At 38.0% G+C, this 24,267-nt stretch overlaps 1 protein-coding gene across 1 annotated transcript in view; it reads left to right on the top strand.

Annotated features, from left to right (window-relative positions):
- CTDP1 (CTD phosphatase subunit 1) overlaps positions 1–23,539 on the top strand; it is an 80,734-nt gene extending 57,195 nt beyond the window's left edge. Inside the window, exon 12 of the mRNA XM_041427503.1 lies at positions 22,503–23,539. Coding sequence (XP_041283437.1) covers positions 22,503–22,644 — 142 coding nt within the window. The 3' untranslated portion in view covers positions 22,645–23,539. The remainder of the gene's footprint in view (positions 1–22,502) is intronic.
- Positions 23,540–24,267: the final 728 nt, after the last annotated feature.

Here is a 24,267-nt window from a genome sequence, read left to right as displayed (position 1 = left end):
TGAAGGATCCCTAACGCCTTAGGTGCCTTCCAGGTGGTCAGACAGTATTCAGCCTTCAGCTATTTAGAGGGTTGTTCACTTCTGTTTAAAGTCTGCTTTTGTTCTGGAGGTTTGTTCTTCTGTGAGCAGAAAAGAGTACAAGGAACACACAGATTTCGTCAAAGTCACAAGGGATTCTCTGTTTAGGTCTACATTTCAGGTTATCTAAGGTTTTAAATATGTTGCATTCTGTTTCAAAGCTACTGCACTGATTGTCTTTCCTTAACATTTCAAAGAATATTTTTGAATTTAGGATTGAAATATTCTACTCTTTTATACACAATATTTGAAATAATGGCATTTTGAAAATGGCAGTAATATTCTACTCATTTACTGTGTCTGAACTGGATGATATGTCTTTGTTGGATGCATTGCAGGAGTTTGCTCAGATGCATGTTGTTGGATGCTTCTTAAATAGCTTTTCACAAAGGATTCAAAATTCCATTGCTATGAAAGGATGATACAGAATTTGCTCTGCTTCCTAGGAAGTCTTTACTAATGGAAGAGTCTCTGTAGGTTTTTCTATGCCAAAAATGTGATTTTCAAGCTTTTATCTCAATATTAAATTTAGTTAAGTCTGCATTCTGCTATAATGAATGCCCCGTAAAATTAGGGCTTGTGTTTTTTCCTCCTTCTCCAAAGCCATGAGGTTTATCTATGGCATGTTAAGCCTGGAGGACTAACTTTAAATCATATGGGTTGAAAAATGCATGTATGAGAGTTATTTCATGGTTTTGTGGCATTGGTGTCAGGAGAAGATGAAGATGCAGAGGGATGTTCTACGCCTAAATGCACAGTAGGGTATAAAGATGCTGGAAGTTACTGGCAGGTAGGTATGCTCTAAGGAAAATAAAAGTGTGGTGCTATTTTCAATAGACTATTTTATAGTGATAGTAGAGAGGACAAAAATATCTGACATGCTTAACTAAATTGATAGTTTAGGAGAATATTACATTTCTGTTTTAAAACAAAGAAAAAATAATTGATTTCTACAAATAAAAGGGTATCTGGGAGATCTCTTGCAAGAGGGAACGCTGTTAGAAAGGGAGGTTGGCACTACTTCTTAAAAAATGTAATGGAATTCTCAAATACAAGTAAAAAAACCCTCAGAGTTGGTGAAAAATGTTTTTCTTCTTCATTTGATAGTCTGTGCTGTCTGATAGAGTGGACTGTTTCCATGAGGGGTTTTTGAGATAAAATCTATGTGAATTTGTTAGGTTTTTGATGAGAAATTATCTCTCCCTTTATATCTTAAACTTCCACATCTGGTTGTGTATCCTTTACTTTTAGATTTTGTATTTAGTTTTCTTCTGTTGCTGTGGTAGAGGAGCTTTTTATTTTACTCTTTATTTAAATGAATTAAGCTTTATGATCTCATGTAGAAAAATTCATGTGGGCAAGTCTAAAAGCTTATAAATCATAAAGTATAGTTAGAACTGTTCTAACTGTTCAAGAAACAATCAGCAAAAGCATAAAGTAAATAGATATATTATTTATTTCAGATTTCCTCAGAGGTTAATCAGAGAGGAAACTATAGGATATTTAGTGGCAAATATTTGAAAGCAGTTGTGAGAAATGGAGTTTCTGTGTACAAATAAGTAGTACTCAGCCAAGAAGCAAATGGTAGCAGTGAGGGTGCCTTTGGTACTTTGAGGTTGTATCTCCTGCAGTGTTTCAGCCCAGCTGAGGAGTGTGCCTTTGAAGCAATGTTTTGGTGTGGCTCCCAAAGGGATCTCAGGGTTCACCATTTCCTTTAGGTCAGTGTAATCTGGGGTTTCATTCCAAGAGCTTGCTGTAAGCCAGCTGCTAATGCACTTTCAATCCAGAGAATGAGCTGAGAGGTTGTCCAGAATAAGACTGTATTTGTGCCTTAATCAGCTGTAAGGCCCGTGCATGAATGCCAAATGTGTTGTCTCAGTGCATACCGTGTCAATAGGACAAAAGTTAAAAAGTCACTGGAATTACTCCAGTTTAAACTTTTATATGCTTACAGAGTTCCATTCCTTTTTTTATCTCTCTTGATAGTCATATATCTAGACAGTGAACACAATTTTGCAGTTATTTCTTGATCATTTAAAGGTTGGGACTTTACAATTTGCTATTTTAAAATTTCAAGTGGTTAAATTACTTAAATTATAAGCATGACACTGATAAATGGTAAAAACAGCTGTATAAGCAAATGAATGCATGGCTCAGTTTCTTTATGAAAGCACTTAAGTACATGAGTCATTCATATCTTCAAGCTTGTTAATGATTTTAATGGCCTGAAGTTTCAAACTGTTACTGAAAATATAACTATTACAGCTTCAGTTAAGTTGGAGACTAAATTACAGTTGTGTTTCCAGCTGCTGATTAGTCTTGTTGGTAAACAGAGTGCATCTAGTTGTCAAGAAGACTAAGAAAAATACTTGAGATAAGGAATCTGAATATTCAGCGTGTAGGGGAAAGTTTGCCTCCTGTTTTTTTCAGAGAAGTCTTTCAGTTAGCTTTACTCCTGTAATGTTGTCTGTTAACACTCTACTGTCATCCAGTTACACTGAAAAAATACAATTTATATTGGAAAGTCTCTTCTTGGCTATGTATATAAATTGCCTTTGCAACCTGCAAGACTTAGAAGTGACAAATCCTTTCTTCTGCTTAGGAAGACTTTACCTAGGAAAACAGTCCAACAGCTTAATTATCTGTAATGTGTACAAACATTTTCTTACACACTCAGGAAAAAGCCTAATAGACACTTGGTACCACCTTCAGCTTTAGACACATGAGCTTCTGCTGCATTGAGAAAATCAGAAAAATGTATGTGATTCATGTATTCACTCTGTTATTAGTAGAGTCTTAGTCATGAATTTCCATAATCTCAGTGTTTTCAGTGATCATGTGGTGTGTTCTTGCTTGAAATTGTTTTATCCACATACAGAAAGGTAGGCACAAAACCAGATACATTCCGATGGATTGAAGGAAGTTGTAGAAAGCAAACGTCTGGGATTCTATCGTTTTTTTCCAGATACCTTGTATAGCCCCTGAGAAGTTATTCCTTTTGCAGAATTTTGCAAGAAACCCCCTTCCCAAATTCATAATGAGACAGATGACTCTAGAAGGTCTTCCATCCACAGGAATCTGTTCCTATTTTCTGGTTTTTTCCACTGTTTTCTGGTATCATGAGTTGTCCAGGGAGAAGGAATTCAAATTTTCAGCAGATTTGCAGAGACAGGTCACTTAATGTCTTGTCTTTATCATGTATAGCCTGGGTTTGTTTGGCTATGGCCCTTTTTTCCCTGTGAGCTAATGTATCAGTATGTAAAACACTGGAGTAAAACACCTGGGAAGCAATGGATTGGGCTTGAGGCAATGGAGAAGGAAAACAGTGGAAAGTAGGTCTCATTATAGCAAGTCTGCCCATCTCTGCGTTCTGGTGCTGTGGTGGTGGAGGCAGGACCAGCGTGCTGCTGGGTTTTTTCTAAAAGTTTTGGATTATATTTAGGTGAAAGATGGGGAGAACAGGCAAGAGTAATGGAGTGCCAGATGTATGTCCTCAAGTTCTTCTGGCCCTCAGATGGATGCTCAGGTGTTCAGCACTGGAAGCCGCTGCCATAACAGAGAAGATGAATAATTTCATATCACTGTAAGCCTAATCTATCATTTGTTCTCCATCAGGTTCTTCACATGATCAAAGTTTCTGATGTTTGATGACTTCTCTGGTGTTGGAGAAGCATGTGCTACTTGTGTAAGACAGGAGTTCTCAAAAGAGCTATAGAGGCAAAGCTATCGTGCTGCAGGTTTTAGTATCTCCAAACATGAAGCCTCAACAACTTCTCAGGATAAGCTGTGCCGGTGCTTAATCACCATCACAGTGAGAAGCTATTCCCTGATGTTTAGAGGGAACTTAGGTATTTCAGTTTGTGCCTGTTGCCTCTTGTCCTGTCACTGGACACCACTGAGAAGAACCTGGCTCCATTTTCTTTACATTATCCATTCAGGATTTTTTACATGTTCATTAGATCCACACTCCACTCCTCCGTCAAGAGTCTCTGAGGATCTTGAGACACATAACCAAAGGTCTTAGTGAAGTACCCTCTGCTTTTCCCTTATTTACCAAACCAGTCATTTCATTGCAGAAGTGTGTCAGGTTGGTCAGTCAGTTTCCCCTTGATGAACCTATGTTCAGCACTGCTAATCACTTTGTCCCTCATGTGACTAGAAATGTTTTCTTGGATCAGTTGCTCTTTCAGCTTCCCAGGGACTGAGGTGAAGCTGTCCTTCACTCAGTCCAGCTCCTGTTCAAGGTAGGAGTCATATTTGCATTCCTCCAGTCATCAGGCGCATTTCTCAGCCACCCTAATCTCATAAAGACTGGGAGTGGCCTCACAATGACATCACCCTCCTCCCTTCGCACTGGTGGGTGCATCCCATTAGAGACCATGGAGTCAGGTATAACCCATTTGCTTAAGAGTCCTTACCTGTGCTGTTCCTCTTCCACCAAGGGTACCTCTTCCTTGCTGGAGTCTTTCACCATCTTCTCTGACCCCTGAAGGTTTATCTTGCTAGTAAAGAAAGACTGAGGCAAAGGAGGCACTATTACCTCAGTCTTTTCCATGTCTGTGTCACTGGCTCCCCTGCCCCATTCAGCAGCAGGCTCATATTTTCCCATTTCCACATTTTTCCATTTCATACTTGCGGTACAAGACCTTCCTGTTGTCTTTGACAAGATCAGCATCTCATGGTCATTGCAGCTAAGGCTGCCTTCAGCCTTCCCACCCCCAGGCCTCTGCCTCATTTATGCCTGAGATCCAGCAGAGCAGCTGTCCTCCCTGGCCTCTCTGTTGATTGGGATCAGCCCTGTGCAGTGGTGTGACAGGCTGAGGCCATACTGTGCACTGGAGGCAAGGCGATATCTGAGTAGTGTAATTAAGAGCTGGATACATACTAATTGGACACTGAAATGCTGGAGTTGAGCTTGTACAAATTCAGGTCCAGCACCTCCGAGCAGCACAACTTCCAGACTGGGAGCTTCTGTTGAATAGCTTGTAATCCCTCCAGAATTAAGGATGGGGTGCTTCCAGTGTGCTATCTCTAACGGGCTTCTTTTGAGTGTATTTTCCATTATTCCACTGCTTTTGCACCCATCTGGGAATATTATGTGGAGTTGCAGTACATAAATCTGGGTCTTGCAGTGCCCTAGCTTCTGTCAGTGGGTCTAAATTTTGCTTGCAGTCTCCTGCAATGTGCTCATTTTGCACCTGATAATACTCAAATAACGTGAGTTTTCTGTTGTCAAGAATAACCCAGCTTATCCTGTGATACTGACCTGATCTGTACATCTTGCTGGGAAGAAAGGGAGGGAACTGATCCTCCCCACAAAGTCTTGTTGCCAGTTTTGTGCAGGTGTGAAAAGTAAGGAGCATTTTTGTAAGGATAATTTTCTGTAACAATATCTGATACAAAGCTAGCTATCAAAAGCTGTTCTCACTAAAAATAGCTTTCTCTAGATACTATTGATGCATTGCATCAAAGTATGGAAGAAAGAAGGAGAAATACCATGTTCTCAGAAGAAAGGTTTATCTTCCAAAAGATCTCAACAACAGTGACATAACCTCCAACAAGTCTTAAAAATTTTTCTTTACCAATTAAAACAGTTTTGATAATTGCTGTCACCTCCTGCTGAGTTTTAGCATTGCTAAATCTTTTTACTTTAAAAAATAACCCCTCAAACTGTTCCTATTGCCTGTGTTTGTGAAGTTCTCCTTTCAGCTCTTCATGGATTGAACCTCCTTCACTGTTCATTAAGGAAAATATATGAGCTTGAAGGTGATGCTTTACAGCAGAAGCTTAGAACACAAGTATAAGATGAAATTAAAGTGTAATAGCTATGACATTTCTATTGCTTATCCAGGGAATGTCTTTTTTTCCAGCAAAACACTTCGCAGTTCTTTTGAGTTGAGGAACCCTTCTCCATTTCACCACTTTTCAATTTTTACATGGCTGAGTGTCTTAGGAAGAAGGCAGGTTTTTCTTGTGAGGATGAGGGAGAATTTGAATTAAGGAAAGTTGAAATTCTAGGGAAACTAATAGAAAAGGTGTTAAATGTCCGGGATGATACCTTGACATAAGGAACTGGATAATTCTGGGGGATCAGAGGAAAGACAACCCAGCTAAATCAAATCCTGAAGACAGTAGAGAGGAAAATATGTTTTTGTAAATCAAAATTAGGTGCTTTAGGTGTAAAGCACCACATACCTTGCATGGCAAAGTCATTGCTGGAGTTTCTTGCTGCTGTGGTGCACCCTTTCTGCCAACGGTACAACCCTTTCAGGGATAATGGAATGATTGCAATGTCTTCCAGTGTCTTCCAGTCTGGAGGAAGAGAAGTTTCTGAATCACACTGTTTGAATGTCTTAAGAGTTTGGGTACAGGAGTGCCAGTCATAGATATTCTGTCAGTTGCTCCTGCTGGTAGTGTTTTACAACTCTATAATTGGTTAGTCTTCCCATTATCTGAAGCTGTTCTTCTAAATGAATATGCCATAGTATCTTTCTATAAATAAAAATGTGAATGAATAATTCCCACGGGCTGGCTGAGGCTTTTATAGTCCCTTGAATGCTTATTCAACATCATCTCCCTTCTCTCATCACTCTCTTCAACATCATCTGTCTTCTTTTTTTCCTTAGGCTTCAGAAGGTTGTCATCGGTTTCCATTACATAAGAGCTTTTAAATAATCTTAAGATTTCTGAAAGGACAATTGATAAAACCCTGTCTTGATTTTAAAAGGAGACTGTCAAGTCTATTATGCCCTTCAGATGGTTTCCTTTTAGAAATCAAAGTTCTTACGGCATATGTGTATGTTTACCTATATATTGGCTGTCCTTCTTATCTGGGGATCATAAAATACCATAAGACAGATACTGAAACTCATCATTTCTTGGGCAGCAGGGACAAAAAGCTGTGTTCAGCTAGCAAAAAAAATCAAATTACAATCTCTGTAAGAAGAAATTGTGATTGCTGTCTCATGTTTTGAATAAAGCATTTTAAAAGCAATAGTTTTCATATTGGAAGTTACATATATTGATCTAAAGAGATTAGCTTTTAATGATATAAATATTCATAGCTTCTTTTTATCTTACACAGTTACTTATAAAAATTTAAAAGGGGATGGAAATGGACAACTCTCCCCAAAACCTAGGGATCAGTTCTGAGGGATAAGCCTGTGTGCAATGCAAAGATCTCTGCAGTTCAACCTAGGCAGTTTTGCCCTGAAGACTCATCAATGAAAGTCATTGTAGGAAAATGACTGTGTATTCTTGTTAAAATATATTTCATTTGCTTCTCTGGAATAGTGTTGTATATTTTTTGTGCGCCTATCTAATGCTTTAGAAAAATATTATGAATATTATTAAAATCAGGAGATGTAAGAAAGTATGCTGTGTGATTAAGCAAGTTTTATGCTTGCAGCTCCATTTGGGAAGCTTGCACTGCTTTAGTTTTCTTTATTTTCATTCTTGATGGTGACATTTATGAGATTAAACAACAATGTTGAAAGCCTGTAGCCTTAGGTTTCTTTAGAAACTTTATGATTCTCTGAGGGAAATTAAAGCTATAAGAAATTGCTTTAGGAAAAATCACAGGAGGACATTGTTCACTTCATTGCTGCTTCTGACATGTTCAGAAATACTTGGAGTTACTGTGAAGGTCTAATATAATATCTGTTAAAGAGGAACAGGCAGTTTGAAAGCCTCAGATCATTAACTAGATAAGGGAAAAAAAATCACAGGAGAGAACTGAGAGTGTGAACTTTCACACATCTAGACTATTAACTGCAGCTAAAATTAACCAAAGTGCTGGTTCACATTTCGATCATGAGACTTCAATCTTGGTCTTGTATTTTTCAGTATTTCCTACAAGGAGCAAATGCACAGCTTGTGCATGTTTGCTTAAAGTGTCAAGCTGCTACATTTCCATTGCAAGGCTTTTTTTCCTTTTTTAAAATGGAGATTCTTATTCTCCTAAAGGCTTTTAGAAAGTGAACTGCACAGTCTAAAAGTTCTCAAGTCTCCAACCAAGCAAATCTTGGCACAGAATCAATGTGCACTGGGAGAGCCTGCGTTGATCCCAAGGTGTCTCTTTAAGGTGTAGCTGGGCCTTTCCCACAGTCCTAAAATGACCATTATTGTAGGTATGCCTATTATGTCTATGTCAGCTGTCCTAAGAGAGCTGGCTCTTCTCACTGCTGCAGCAGCAGAATGGAACACATCCAGTGTGCTGCTGGCTTTTTGCCTGGTCAGTGGTGCTGATCTTGTCCTTGATAATTATCACAATATTATCACAAATACCAGGGGGTTTTTCATAAGTCTTACAAAGCAGGTGCCATAGCTGAAGTTAAGTAGGACTGAATGACTTCTGCTGGTTTCTCCTAGGATGAGTCTTTTTTGGAAAAAATATCTGAGCTATTTTTCTTGTACAGTGTTCCTAAACAACTTGAATAAATTGTTTCTCAGTAACATTTATATCCACAAAATATAAGATTTTTTTTCACATCAAGCCTTTCAAATATTAGCAGCAGTTGAATTTTTTAACTTTCTTCCCTTTTCGTAAGAGGTTTTATCCAAAGCCTTTCTCTATGGATATATGTTGCTGCTTTTGGCAGGTTTCTTTAGCATTTTGTTGTGTGAGTGAGGAGTTCACCACTTAAACTGTCACCTAAATCTATTAAGCTTTATGTTAAGAATAATGTAAGTTGTTACAACCATTCTAAAAAGATATTTTTTCATTGTTCACCAAAAATCTGAACAGTGGTGATTTGAACTTTGTGCAAGATAGTTTAACATAATTCTGTGGTGTCTTCGTGTTTCCCTCCACAATTTGTAAATTGCCAAAAGGCATACAAACTGCACAAGACTACTTTTCTCACAAAGTGATGGGTTATAATACTTGTGCTTGTGTTGGACCACATCAGATGGGAAGTTTGAAAATGCTTTGAAATACAGCATGGTTAAGTGAACATCTGCCTTTAGCCTGTTTTACTGTATAACTGTGAAAATACCTAGAAGTTGTTCAGGTGCAATAATACAATATTATTCAGTCCATCTGTGTCTGTGTGTGCAGTTGTTACTACTGATACCATGGTTATACCTGTTAGTTAATACAGCAATTATGCAGTTGAGATCAGGAAAAGAAGTGTCTTTGGAAAAGTGAAAAATAGCATAAAGCTCTCTTATACTGCTTTCAGTATTGGATTTGAAAGCTAGTTTGTATTAATAGGTTTTTTATCAAATTCTCTATAGATTGAGTCATCAATACCACTTTTGGTCATGGGTTTTCCTGTTTCAATACTATGTAGATTAACTGTGCAAGTCTCCATGACATTAAGTTCTAACAGTTCTGGTACTTCACGGGGAGGATACACAAGCAATTAAAAGTCCCTGTGTTACTGATATGTTACAAGACTTAGGAAAGTGCTGTTAAAATATATCCTTATTTTTCTCAATTCACTTTAGGACTAAATAGGTTTCACTTGTGCTTTTCAATAGACATGTGCTGGTATCTGTAAAATGAACTGGGGAATCTAAGTTGCCATTTTTTCTAGGGGCAAAAATTTGGAATCATAATAAAGGTGATCAAGCAGGAGAGTATTTGTTCTTGTTCTCCTTGTCTCCTTAAATGTGTTAATAAATGCTAAAGTACCTACAGGAATTGCTGTTATTCTTACATGTCCCTGTTCTAACTTTTGCTGTCTATAATGATTCAATGACTCTGTCTGTAACTTAAGAGTTCTGAGTGAATAATGAGATTGATTTCTCAGTAATGCCTCAATGTATTTGAAGTAGAAGTCTTTCTGCAGTCATTGCCTTTTATCACTGCAGAGCCATTAACTAATAGCTTCCATCCTGGGACAATGGAGTGACTAGAGCCTCAGGGAAAATAATTTTCTGTAATATATCTGCAAGAAGCACCAGTCTACAAGAGCTAGATTTTTGTAGAAGCAGACTTCAGAAATCATTTGTTACAATCATTTTGGGAAGAGTGAGGGCTGAAAAATGATGAGAGGCATTCACATAATCGGAAAGAAAGAAAGAAAGAAAAGAGATGTGCTTTCTAGCTGAGAATTCTTGTTTAACTGTGAGGCCAGCAGAAGAAGAAAGTACAAAGCAATGAAAAACAACACTTCAACTTGGAGAAGAGGCCATATGTGGCAGGAACAACCCTGGCACCCTTCAAGGGCCCTAAACTTAGGCTTAAGCAGTGATCAAGACTAGTGAGAAGAAAATAGGCCAACATGTTTGTCTTTTCATCTAGCTCTGTGCTAGCGATGAGTTTGTCTCAGGATCAAGAATGAGTGTAGCATTAATTAGTATATCACAATTCTGTAAAATCCACATTTCTGAGATCAAAGTTGAAAAAAAGTGCATGGATTAACTACCTGGGAGTCAGAATAACCCTGAGCAAGTCCTGAGAGCTTACAGCAGAGTTGGGTGCTTGTGGTGAAGAAAGAAGAGAGCTTGTATTGATGAGATTCCAGTCTAACCCTAACCCAGGGTACTAGGAGCTGTCTGACCCTGTATGAGAAGCTTCCAGACAAGGAGAACTCTTGATAATATAATGCTACCCCTTGAGCTTCTAGGTTGTGGGAGTGAAGAGTTTTCAGAACAACACACAGATTTCATTAGTTGCCAGGTTCATCTAGCCCAGTTGGGAGAGATGCTGTTGTGTGAAACATTTAATGTTGGCATTCCTAGATCCAAAACGTGCCAAAATTTTCCTTGAATAAATGAAGGCTGCAAGAAACTAGGATAATGGGAAAAGAATTTGGAAGTTACTGACTTGATCTGCTTAATGGTCTGCCACCTTGAAGAATGAGCAGCCCCAGCTTGGTTCATGTGATTGCCAGGGCGAAAGGGTGAGAACTAGAACCCTGAGTGAATTTAAAAACCTGAGCTCCTAGTGTTCACTCACAAAGGGAGGAGTAGGAAAACCATTTCATTCTGTCTTCAACTTCAGAGCACCTGTGACACACAAAGGGGATAGTTCCTTTCTCTGATGAAATCTGAGATCCAGTAAGAAACTGGAGCATCAGATTGTTTTGGATGTATTTCTGTTCTTGCACAGGAGTAATTAACTACACCAGGTTCTAGTATCGTGCTTCCACTGACATAACAGTTCCCCCAGCACCACTCGCGCATTTCAGCAGTCTGTAGTTATGAATGTTGTTCTGCATCTGTGGCTAATGGTGTGGGATAAGAAAGAGGTAAAGCAGAAGTTCAGGGTGAGGCAAGCCTCATGCTTGCTTTGCTTTGCTTTGTGTGTTGGTGAAAGAGCTGCACTGGGAACTGTAGAATAGCAGGGGGTTGCCCCTCAGGTAATTTAGGCAGCATTTTTTCCTTTAGTCAGGCCAAATTCTTCACTGCAATTTATGAACTATTAAACAATTTATATTTTTCTTTAGTAATATATGTGGATATCTAAATATCTCTTGAGAAAAAGGAAACTACGAAGTACATTAAGATGTGTCAGTGAAGGTTTTTGATCCTTCATTGTGTTGAGACCTAGGACATTAGTGGGAAACTGTAAGGTAACATTGTTCCAATCAAGAAAAATAGCTCTAGTTTCCCTAATGAATTCTAAAAGTACTTTAAATTCTACATAATAACTAATGTGCATTAGTCTTGATCACTGCAAGTCTTTAATGGCTACTGAACTGCAGTGTGTTTCTTCAGTTAAAATGCCAGCTTGAAGCATGTGCTTAAAAAGCTCGGTAGAAGAAAAGCAGTACTGCTTCTTAATGGAAGGGGGGGAAATCTAGGAATCAAAATGGGTAGATATTCCCATTTCCAAGTAGTTTATTAATCACTCCTAATAGGTTCTTACATTGGAAGAACAAAGATATTTTGGAAACCTTGGAGTTTCTTCAGAAGACTGTTGTATCTGTATCAAGGCAGTCATGGAGATCTGTCCCTGTGTTGTTGTCAGCCATGCACGTGAAAAGCAGAATAGGGATGTTTTGATTCCCCACACCACTGTAGATGTCAAAGCAGCAAACGTGTCCTTTACTGTGTGACCCAAGCATATTGCCACTGCATTGCACAGAAGAGGTCCCTGTTTGCTGAGGGAAGTCTCCTGTTCAGAGCCTCCTTTTGCTGTTTCTCAGACTGTCACTGTGGCTGGAGTGTGCCTTTAGCTATCCCAGTGTATATTTACTGGAAAACACAATTGAATACATGACAGTATATTTTGTCAGTTGCAGTGAAATAACCCATCAGACAAACCACATCATGTTAAATGTTCTTGCAAAGTATGTTCCTGTTAGGTAGAGAATCTGTAAAGCTTGCAGATTAACACAAAAAAAGGTGTGACTCAGCTGATGTTGCTGTTTGCTTCAGACCATTGAGTGGTAATACCAGAAAGTTTTTAGTGTCATTTTAGGTGTTAGCAAGGGTGGATAAACAGCCTCTGAGCAGTGGGCCAGAACTGCCTGCAAGATCTTGGTATGTGGCAGGCCTTCTCCTCTGTGCCAGAGCTGCACATAGGCCCTGCTCCTCATCCCTGAGAGTCACCTGTGCAGGCTGAGAAAGAGACAGGGATATCTGAGTGAGGTCAGCTGTGAGATGTGTTCTGGCAGTCTGTGAGAGAGCCTGTAGAGTGCTTTTATTGCTAAAGTCAAACAGAGAAGTGTCTCATCCTCTGCCTGGCATTTCAGACCTTGCTCCTGCCCCTGCATCCATGTGGCTATGTCTTTCTCAGATAGCTATTAGAAGGAGAACAACTTGTTGCAGTCTCAGTTTTTGTTACATGTTTGAAGTGCTGTGTCTGTCTGGTCATTTGGCACCCGGAGAAACAGCTTTCCACGTTTCCCTCTTGTGCACATCCATATATCCACGCAAATTGATAATTGTACTTTATCAGAGCCTGTGGCCAGTACCATTACATGGATAAGACCAGGCTGTCGTGGCTTAACTCCAGATACTAAGAACCACACAGCCACTCGCTCACTTCCCCCTGCTCTGTGTGGCAGAGAACCAGGAAAAAAGTAAACCTGTGGATTGAAATAAGAACAGTTTAATAATAGAAACAAACTAAAATATTATAATAGCATCATAGTAATTTTAATGAGGAGGTATGTTTAATTTCTCTAAGGGAAACAGGTGATGCATGATACAACTGCTCACCACCTTGCTACTTCTCTCTCAGTAGCAATCAGCTGCTCCTGTCTAATGACCCCCCAGTTTATGTGCTGGGCATGACGTTCTGTGATCTGGAATATCCATTTGGCCAGTTCAGGTCAGCTGTCCTGGCCATGCTCCCTCCCAGGTCCTTGAGCAGCTCCTCACTGGCAGAGCACAGGAACCTGAAAATCCCCTGGCTCAGGGTAAGCACTGCTGAGCACAGCTGAGCCATCGGTGTGTTATCAACATCAGTCTCACACTGAATTCAAAACATCACACTGTGCTGGCTAGTGGAAAGAAAAGCAGTTCTCCATGACAGAGCTCAGTAGCTGCCTTTTACTCTGGACTGATAAAAGATAATGAGTTGCTTCTCCTTCAGATGACTTCTTCATTAGTGGTATGGGAGAGACTACAGCTGAACAATACCTGGACAGCACTATCATAAAAAATTGCAGTTTTGCATCAGAAGGTACAGATCAAGTATAAACTGCTTTTGCTAGTTCAAATTTATTCCAGAAATACCAACAGAAGAAATTGTAGAGCAGACTGTAGAGGAGACCAAGACTGTGAGCCAGGAGAGCTGTGATCTCCTGCACTGGGTCGTTTGTCACATCATATCTGGTGTGAAAACGACAGGTATGGGGAATTCTCAGCGCTGTGATTCCATTTGGCACATAGGCTGGGGGTTGGCACATGCCTTTTGATCCAGATTAAATTGGTGATGCTCACTGACCTGGTATTGTAGAGATCCAAATTTAATGAATGCAGACCCACTTTTTAGGGAGTTTGTTGGAATTGCACAATGAAAAAAGATGGCTGGCATTCTGTTTCAAATGTATTGCATGTATTTATGCTGTATATATCATTTATGCTAACCTTATAAAACTGATGTAAAAGTTGCGTGGTTCTAGCAGATACTCTTAAAACATCAATTCAGATTTTTCTTATTTGTAAATCAAGCCTTGTCACTACTTTGCTCTAACTGAAGCCTAGCGAATGTCTAACAAATTTTTGAAAATTTCTTTTACTGAGAAGTGACTTCCTGTCTTGATGTCATTTCATTTTGTAACTTAGTAGCTTTTTTAAAACACCCTGTAGAAAAATGGACTGTCTGAAGTCAAGTGTTGACCTTTTAATGCTGATAAATTATTTTCTAGGTTCTCTGTAGCTTTTTATTATGATGCAGTTGTGTCTCCAAAACAGTCTTCCAAAACCTGTTTTAATGCATGAAAAATATTTATTGTTTTGAAAAAATTGTACTGAAAAGGTATTGAAAAAATATTTATTTATTGTGCATTGTTTCAGCAAATAAATAAAGAAAAATCTAAGTTGTCAGGGGTAGGAATTTGGGGAAGGAAGAAGTGAGGATTGCCAAGATAACATGTCTTGCCATTGGGATAAAGAAATAAGTAGTAGAGAAATGTAATATTGCAGGAAGAATCTGTATGATACAGAGAAGAAATCTTGCAGCCTGTTGCTAGATGGAGCAATCTCAGTCCCAGGTACTATGGTGTAACCCACAGCCTCACAACAGCTCCAATTCCCCGACTGCTGTGCAGTAAATACTCATTGAAAGCTGATTACAGAGGTGATGGACTACTGACTTACCAGACTGTGAGGCAGGCAGCAGAGTCAGTAAACTGCGGGTTATCCAGTTAAATCACACGGCAGTGTGAAGAGGATAAAGGTTGGACTGTTTTTGGCAGGAGTGACCTAGTGAATTTCATGAAAGAATATACCTGTGTGGAAAGGGGGTGTGTATTTTGGTCCGTAGAACACAACATTTTAAAGGAATTTGAAGATCTGTTTTTTATGCCTCAGTGGCAATGACAGTACTACCAGTATCCATATAGAGTCAGTGATGTGTTTTGTCTTATTTTCAATATTTTGCAATGAAGCAGAGATATTCTTAGTTAATATTCTTGTGAGCAAAGCAGTGAATGAACATCCTAGAAGCATGTTTGGTTTAGTTATTTGCAATTTAATCTCAATTATTTATTGAAAACAAGGAGGAAATAAGAGAAGAGTTAAGAAAAATCAGAGTTGAAGGCTTTGACAAAATCATCTTTCAATATAACTTGGTGTTGTCTATAACCTACAGATTAAGATAATCTATGGATATCTTACTTAAAAAGCCACCATATACCAAATCCTACTTCCAACCTCCTTGATTTGCACAGTCAGTGTGTTATCAGCTAAATTCCATCTTACAATTTAGGAAGCCAAATAATGCATTTTGGAGAGTATTCTCAGTGCTTGTAAGTGATGCTGGCAAAGCCAGTCAGGATTTCAAGCCTTACTTTGCAGTGTTGGGGGTCTTGAAACTGGAGTTGGTTCTCCCTTATATTGGCATGGGGGTACCTCCACATACACATTGTGCTTCTGTGAGAAAAATGAAGGCAGTTTTACTTTTCTCAGATAAATTAGATTCTTTCCCAACTTCTTGTCTTGATGTATGGCTTTGAATTTTCTAAATTGCCCATACATCCTAGGTTTTTTGCCCACTTTTCTTCTTAATTTTTTATTGCATACAACCATTCTTTAAAACAATGACTCATATTTGGATCTCTGAGGAGGGCATTATTCTTCATCACTATTTGAGACTATTGCTATCCTATACAGAAATTAGTTTGAGGAATTAGTCCATTTTCAAAAGACATTTTTCAAACCAAATCCCAATAGAGTTGCTTTACAATGCCCACCCAGGTGCTGGGAAGAAAGGCTTGAAACTTTCTTTGCTCACTTCTGACCCTTGGTATTACAGCCTCCCAGAGTTACCCAGAATCTCTACAGAGCTACGGAACTACTGTCTAACTTTTATTGTCAGAATAGGTAATACTTGTAATCTAGAAGAAGCTGGAAAGAGAATTGATGCAAACAACAAAGGCCTGGTTTAGCTTTCAAATAGGATTAAGAAGTGGTATGCTAGAGTGCATCTGTGCGTTTTCCCTTATGAAAGTGTCAGGTAACAGTCTGGCTATCCACACAGTGAAAAGTATATTTAATTTTCTGCTGTCTTCTATATGTCAATGACAAGATTATTTGTTGTCTGATAGAAAACTGCCACCATCACCTTCACCTTTTGAAGAAATAATAATATTGTGTGTTGTATTTGTCTTATAACTACATGGATTATTTTTAATCAACTTGAAGTTAATAACAAGTAATATTTTAGGGACACATTTTCTGTTTCTGTGATTTAATTACAGAAGCAAAATTGCAGGTTCAGTTTTCCATTATCCAATTTAATTGTTATCTGTATCTAAATTAGGTCAGCACAGATAAAATCACACAGCATTTAATTTTAAAGTTTTATTCCTACACTGGTTTTGGAATATCCCAGTGTTTAGCTAGAAATCACCATTTTCTTAAAGAAAACATTAATATTGTTAAGAAACCACTGTTGGGGTGATTTTTTTGTTATTAAACTTTCCCCTTGATCTGAATAGTAAGAAAACACAGGCTCATAAATGGGACAGTTTTAGTAAAATTTACCAACTATCCTTGTTAAATCCAGAAATTACTACCGTATGTTATTTTAAATTTTCTGTGACTTCCTGACTTAAAATACTCTAAATTTAGATACGCATTGAGCGTTTAGTTCAGAGAACTACCTATGAAGCTGCTGTAGGATGTTTTCAGTTTCCAGAATAGTTTCTCACCATTGGAATTGTGCACAGGTGCGCTAAATTTTAAGGCAGAAAGGCACTGGGGCTGTACAGAATTTAATTAGCTCTCACTTTACTGTTGTGTTAGTTAAAATACTCTTCGGAGATGTCAGTTGGAATTGGTGGGAGCCTGGAGGAGGTTTTTATGAGGAGTGTTGAAAGCACACTGCTCCTCCAACTGCAGGGGCTCTCTCTGCACCCCGAGGCTGTGCAAGGAACATTCTCAGTGCATAATTTTTCTGCATATTAGATTTCTGGATCACCCTGTAATCCTGCAGACAGCACTGGATGAGTTCTTGAGGAAATATATGAGGTGTCTGGCATTTGTTCCTGCGGCGCTAAACAGTATCCTGTTTGTCCCAGCAGGAGCAAAAAGTGAAAACACACAGTGCAGCTTCCCAGTAGTGCTGGGGTGGTGCTGTTCGTGGCTCCCACGGCTGTGTGCCTGGCAATGTGCTGTGCTAGTGCCAGGGAGGAGCACCGGTACAGAAAATCCAGTGTCCCTGCACAGATGTTCCAGGGAAATTGCCAGAGGGTAGACACCTGAGTTACAGGCAGGCTGTGGACAATTGCTTACCCTTGTATCAAGTGTACATAAAAGGGCATAGAATCAGAGTGGTTCGGCTTGGAAGGGACCTTAAAGACAGTGTATCCCATGTTGAAAAAACATAACCTCTCTGAAAATGTAACCATCTTGTCTGTCTGTCCCATGTAACATACTAATGCTCACAACATTAATTTTCAGTTTGTGTGTTCTCTAAGCTCAAGGCATTGAAGCTTGTTAGCCAGGTACTGGGCTGGCATCTTCAAAATGAGTTGAAGAAGAGTTTTACTGGATAACCAGCCCTAATTCATCATAACTAAAGAATATTGCCAGAGAACTAGTTTGTCTGAATACATTGTTCCCACAGTCAAATTCCTGTGGAAGGCAGTCAAATTCTACTTGCATTACCAAATGGCACATCACCCTCTTTCCATTGTGGAAGGAGTTTACAGAATGCTGTGGTCTAGGTGTGTATGGAATCCAGGACAGACCTTCCACACAGAGCTTTGGAGGCATGCCAGTGGCAGTGTAGGTTGTGTTGCAGGGCTGTGATGATGTTGGAAGGCAGCACGCAGTTCCAAAATGCCCTTTCCAAACTACTTGTGGCTACTGTGTGTGTGTTCTCATTAGAGAGAAACTTGGTTAAGTATTTGGTAGCAACTTGAAGTCCTAATTTATAATGTCAATGCTGTAAGCTGATTGCTTGTAAAAGACTAAACATATTTAGTCTGCAGACTCTGCTTTGTTATTGTAGTGATTTTAGGAGGTAGAAAAAAGTCAGGTCAACTTGCAAAAAATAAAGGTTTTACTCATTATCAGAATAGTGATGGGGATTGTGGGTATTTGGAGTTTAAAGGCTAGGTGAACATGTGTTTAAATACTTTCTGTAGTTTTCATTTACAAGTCTAAAGTAAGGTTTGGAATTTAAGATTTAAGTTCGCTTTGTTTAAAGCAAGGGTTATATTGCCCTTTGAGTTCCTTTGCTAATTAGATGTTTATATTTTAATGTAGTACTGTATTTCTTAAAGGGCTGCTATTGGGATGCAAAAGAAAGAGAGACAGTCTGCTTTTCAGTTAAGAAAAGAAGAATGTTTTTCCAACACTATTTTCAGCCAATTATAAATTAAGACATTAAGATAATAGAAGCAAGAAATACTGGACTTCTTTCACTTTGTTCCCTCTGGCTCTCGTAGTGAACTACGTTTAAAGTGAATTCATGAAAATGGAGTTTTCATTCAACCTCTGTACATTGTAATCAGATTTTAGTGGTCATTTTAACAGATCAAGATCTAAATAAATTTTCATTTTCAGTAATTTTTTCTGTGGTATTTTTATAGGTATGCACCTTGTGCTATTGCAACTCTGTAAACCAGTCTCTTCATTTGGAATATCTCTATTTCTTATTAGTATTCTGTGGATGAAATTTTCCTAAAAACTACTTTTATATGTATATAATATGTATATAATATATATAATATATATATAATGTATATATATATATTATATATATATGTATATAATTACAAATAGTTTTTTCTTTTTATTTTTAATGTCATTGTGTATTGCACTTGTAGTTTATTTAAATATCTTGACAATTCATTTAAATATATGAGATTTTATGAAATGTAGTTCTCTTTTGAAAGGATTTTTCCAGCACGTGAACTGGTGGGCCTCCCAGTACTGGGTATTACAAAGGAAAAATACTTAGTGCAAAGGAAAAGGAAATCTGGATTGTTCTTTCACGGAGTTGTCAGATATTTAAAGTTCTGCATTCAGTGTTTTGGCAGTTGTTCGTATGTGAGGTTAAAGATACTCAGTTATTATCAACGTGTTTGGCTTTTAATAGCAGTCGAGCAAAATTTGTTATAAAAATGCAAGTTAGGCATGGAAGCCTGCAACACTGCTGAATCATTTTCTCTAAATAGTAGTAAGGAATTCTGTATGAGCTTAACTTTTCCACTCAAAAGTGCTACACACTACAGCTCTGAAACTGAAAATGACAAAGAATGGGCACAGAACAGTGAGGAAAATATACATTTTAAATTGTTTGTTATGCTAATAGATAAGCCACCATGGGGACATACTGCTTTTTCTCTGAAGATAAAAATTATGAACAGCATAATATCTCTCTTTTCTGAATTTGCAAATTAAAAATGCAGCTCTGTGTTCCTGGTGTCCTTCCTCTATACTTCTCTCAGGGTTAGCTTTTTATTTGATATCATAATACTCATTTAAATGTTTCTTGAATACCTGTGAAGCTGCAGATCACAGTACACAAATTTTTATATCATAAAGAAAATAAAATAAAGAAATGGTAACGTTCAGGAGAGAATTTTTTTTGTTTTTCTATAGATACTTAGCGGTGTTTTCTTTTTTGTTTTTTTCATGTTTTTTTCATCCTCATAAGTGACTAATGTTTCATATTGAGATTGAACAGAGCTGTCATTCTAGCCTTGCTGAAATAACAAGAACTGACAAAACAGGTAATGGTCAGGATTTTGGATTTCCAAAGATACTGTTTAATACAACTGAGTGAGGGATGAAATATAGGAAAGGCATCCATTAAGGTTTCTGGAAAGTCTTTTTGTGGGCTGGAGCTCCATTCTTTAATTAATTAGTCACACTGAGTATTTCAGAGCTCTGTATTTAGTTGATTGTTCTCACCAAAATCTAGTTGCTGTGAAGTACATTGACATTTTAAAAGTTATTTTCTTGAATAAATTAATAATTTTGCTAGTCTTTGCTGTAATTATTTAGTAAATTAACTGTTCTGCACTTTCAAGAAATAATGAACTGGCAGTGAGGTATTATTTCAGTGGGCTGTTTTTTCTTGTATTTCTTCATAGACCCTTTTTTTTCTTTTCTATGAGATTTGTGCTATTGATTTATGTTCCAGTAAATTACAGTATTTGGTCTCTAAAAACCTGCTTGTCCTGACACAACCTTTTATCTGCAGTAGTGTGTACCTTTCATATGCGTAAATGACAGCTGTCAGATTGCTAATGTCATTTTTCTGTGGGTAAATACCATCAGATTCCATGGATGCAGTCTTACAAACAGATGAATACAAATGTTTTCAGCTGTGAGTATTGTGGTATAGATTCCCTTCATGACTTTATATTTATTTCTCAGTTAGCACTGCTTGTGTACTTCTTGTCCTCTACCTGTTAAAGATGCACTACTCATTTCTTCTTTTGCTGTGTAAGACTCAGGTTTATTTAATTCCTAATTAGCTTTTCTTTGCTAATAGTATCATTAGTGCCTGAAATAGCGCTGTAGCTCTCAAGGCTGAAATCATCACTAAGCAGGTGTTGCTCAGGCTCCATACATTTGTGTAGCTTTTAATGAAAATGTACTGAGATTTCCTTCAATTGGGCATTTTAAGCATGGGAGCTTCCTTGTCCAAACTGCATGTTAACAGAAGCTGTGTGGAAATAATCGCTCTTATGCCTGAGAAACTTCTTTTTATTGTGAATTAGGCTACATTTAGTACCCTGAAACTGCTTCAGCACACCACATTTGAGTTTCAGTAGCAAAGTATTCAGGTAACAGTTGTACTTCATCCCATTTTTCCTTGTTAGGGATTTAGAGCCCAGAGTGTACCCCAGGGTTTCATGCCTTGCCTCCCAGGAATATTACTTCTACCACCCTATGCTCAGTAGCAAAACCCACATGACATCAGTGGGAGGAAGTGCTCTGTAAAGCAGCCAGCAGTGACTCTTTTTGCCCACAGCTGCAGCAAAAAGGGAAGGTAGAACACAGTACTGCTCACTTCCCATTTTGATTTGGACTTCCCTTCTGACTTCCCACCTGATGACACCTTGTCCATCTCTCTGAAAAGTGAAAGGGCAGGTCAGGTGTCAGTCAACCAGCCCACAAACCAAGCAGTTTGGACTAATGAGCTTCCCTCTTTCTTGGAAAACAGCAATCAAAGTGTCTGTGTAAATAAAATTTGCTTTGGATTTCAGCATTGTTTACAAGCTCACAAGTTTGACTCTTAATCTTTGCCTTTATTTCTTTTGGATATGTATAAGTCATGTTAGTATTTATCAAATGTCTTTCTTTCTTGCTATATGCTATTTCTCTGCGCTCTCAGAAGTAACAGGATTAGTGTTAAATTACCGCTTTTAGCTAAAATAGATCATTTTATGAGTTTTTCATGACTGCAAGTGGGTGCATTCTCTTAATGAAACCCCACCCAGCAAGGAAAGTTATTTGAGAGATGCCTGCCCCTCTGCATGTATTTTTCTGCTTGAAATTTGAACAAATTATCCAGAAGGATTTTGAAGGTGCTTCTACATCTCATTATGAATTCTGTGCAATGCAAAAATCTCAACTTTATTTTTGTCTTAGAAGTACACGTCTGATATATAATTCCCTTTGGCAAGGAAAAGAGATTTTAAGATTCCACAAATCCAAATTCTTTTGCTTATGGCTATGTCCCAGTTGAAGCGTTAGATTTTCCTTGGAGATCTTTCAGAACCAAAAACATGATTCTTTCAGCAGGGTATGGTGCACATCAGTTTCCTGTTTAAACTGGTTCGTTCTCCAGAGATGCAAAGAAATGTGTTGTTCAACCTGGCAGGACTAATCCAAAGAGACACAAAAGGGAAGGATGGGACCCCAAAGTTTGGAAGCATGAAAGTGTACATGCTGGTGCAGCGAGATTTGGTTTGTCAGTTATGGTTTTATTTTCATAAAAAAAGCAGAAACTTGAATATTTCAAAATCATACAACATTTGTATTTTGGTAATATCTCTTGTACACAATGGCTTTCTTCTTTCTTTTGGGATGCAAGAGGAATGTAAATCTGCTCATTATTTTCAAACAGTCTCATACTTTCTTCAGAAGAATGGAAGAAACAAATTAACACTACTTTGTTCTTTGCACCTACCGCTGACAGAACATAACAGCAATTAAAAATTTAATTGTGTGAACTGGCTACTGTTAGTTCATGTAAAAGCAAGTGCTGTACTTTTTGTCTAGGCCTGAAAAAAGAGGAGTCCTTTAGCCTCACATTTCCTGATGTTGAATAGGAGTCTCTCAGTAAGCACTGAGACACCTCCATTCACGGGCCTTGTCTCTGTCTGTCTTTCCAGGGGTCACAAGCGCAAACTGGATGAAGATGGTGCTGCCAGTGAATCCAGTAAAGAATCCAGCAATGAAGATGAGGAAGGAAGCAGTTCTGAAGCGGATGAAATGGCAGCAGCACTTGAAGCTGAACTGAACGACTTCATGTGAGATTCATGCAGAAGACAGAATTTTTAATTATATTTACTTCTCATAAACAGATCGGACTTCAGATGAGTCCCTCATGTCAGTACTCAGTGTTTTTCCAAAATGTGTGTGTATATTTTGCAAAGCATCTCAAGAGGTGATACGTTATTTTACAAAATCAGAAATAGATGTTTTTAAGTTGTTTTACTAAACAAAAATTACTTTTGTAAGCAAAAAAAAAAAAAAAGTATTAAATGGGACATGGTGTGCTATGCCAAAGATGTTAGGAGCTCTGCAGAACCTTCATGTACAGGACAGTGGTACAAAGACTTGTGATTAAACATACATCAAGTTTCTAAAAATATTGCAGGCTGTGGTTTATGGGTTACAAACTTAAAAAAAAGGAGGAGATAAAGGAGATGGAATTGTCTGGGTAGTACAGCAGGAACCTGACGAACTGGTCATCCTTTTCCACAAATAAAGCTATCAAAAATAAAAGGACTTTTGAAATAAAAAGGAACTATTTATATTTGTATAGAAACAGAGAGCATGATATGCAAGCTTTGTGAACTCTGCACTTGACCCACCTGTCATTTGCTTGTAAGAGAATACATAGTGGTCAGCATTGGACATGTTTAGGTTACTTTGTTGAATAGTTGAGTTCTTTAGAGACATCGTTTAGATTTTTAACTTTTCTTCTTTGTAACCAGAAATTTAGCACAGCAGTCTATGTGGTCCTGTACTGCCACAAGATGCATATTCACCCATTCGTGTTGTCTTGGAAAGAACAAGTGCTACTTCATTCTAGATAGAATTTAATTGCTTTGACAAGAGATCTGATGTAAAGTTTTTGTATATTCTATTTCATATTTGACCCACAAAACAGATTTTCTTTCATTTAATAAAGGTTCATTTTGTATGCTTTGTTTCTCTTTCCTGTTCATTTCCTTCAATCAAACATAAGGTGCTTTTCTGTATTATCTTTTTCCTTACTCTGCATGAAAATAATGAAAAATGTTGAAAGCGGATGCAAATTTGTAGATTCAGGCAGGTAGCTGAAGGACAGAAGAGAAACACTGGCTCAGAAGATTCATGGACTCTTAACATCTGACTTTTCTCAGGTGTCTTTGACTGGCCTCTGAAATTACCATAAGAGTTGTCACTCTGGTATTGAATTTCTGTGGCTAGGACCATGGTTTAGTCTCAATTGTTAGCAGCTGGAGATTGAATCCTTTTAACAATGTGTTTGCAAAAGAAGACTTGTTAGTTTGTATGTCATGGTTAAAAGGAATACTGGTGCAGAAATACTTCATTTTTCCACTTAGCAGTAAAACAGAACATTTCAGTAGAATCTCAGCTGCTTTACAAATAGCACTCTGATTTTAAAGCTTCATAATGACAATAAATAGAAGACTGAGAAAATACAAGACCTTCTTCAGATTAATACTGTTTTTCCATTTAAAAATGCAAAGTCAGCATCCACAGACAAAAATAGTGGATTGAGGGAAACTGCTCCATTTCCTGGACATTTACACAGGTACCACACAGCTGAATGCTACAATGCCCTGCCTGCTGTAGCTCTCCATGAAAACAAGCAGGATGTCTCCAAGTGACTTTTCATCATATAACAGAAGAAAAAGACTAATG

The sequence above is a fragment of the Onychostruthus taczanowskii genome, unplaced genomic scaffold, assembly GCF_017590055.1.
Source record: "Onychostruthus taczanowskii isolate IOZ18803 unplaced genomic scaffold, ASM1759005v1 scaffold115, whole genome shotgun sequence".
NCBI lineage: Eukaryota > Metazoa > Chordata > Aves > Passeriformes > Passeridae > Onychostruthus > Onychostruthus taczanowskii.
Note: the sequence above shows the minus strand (reverse complement) of the source record. Positions and strands in the feature narration are given on the sequence as shown.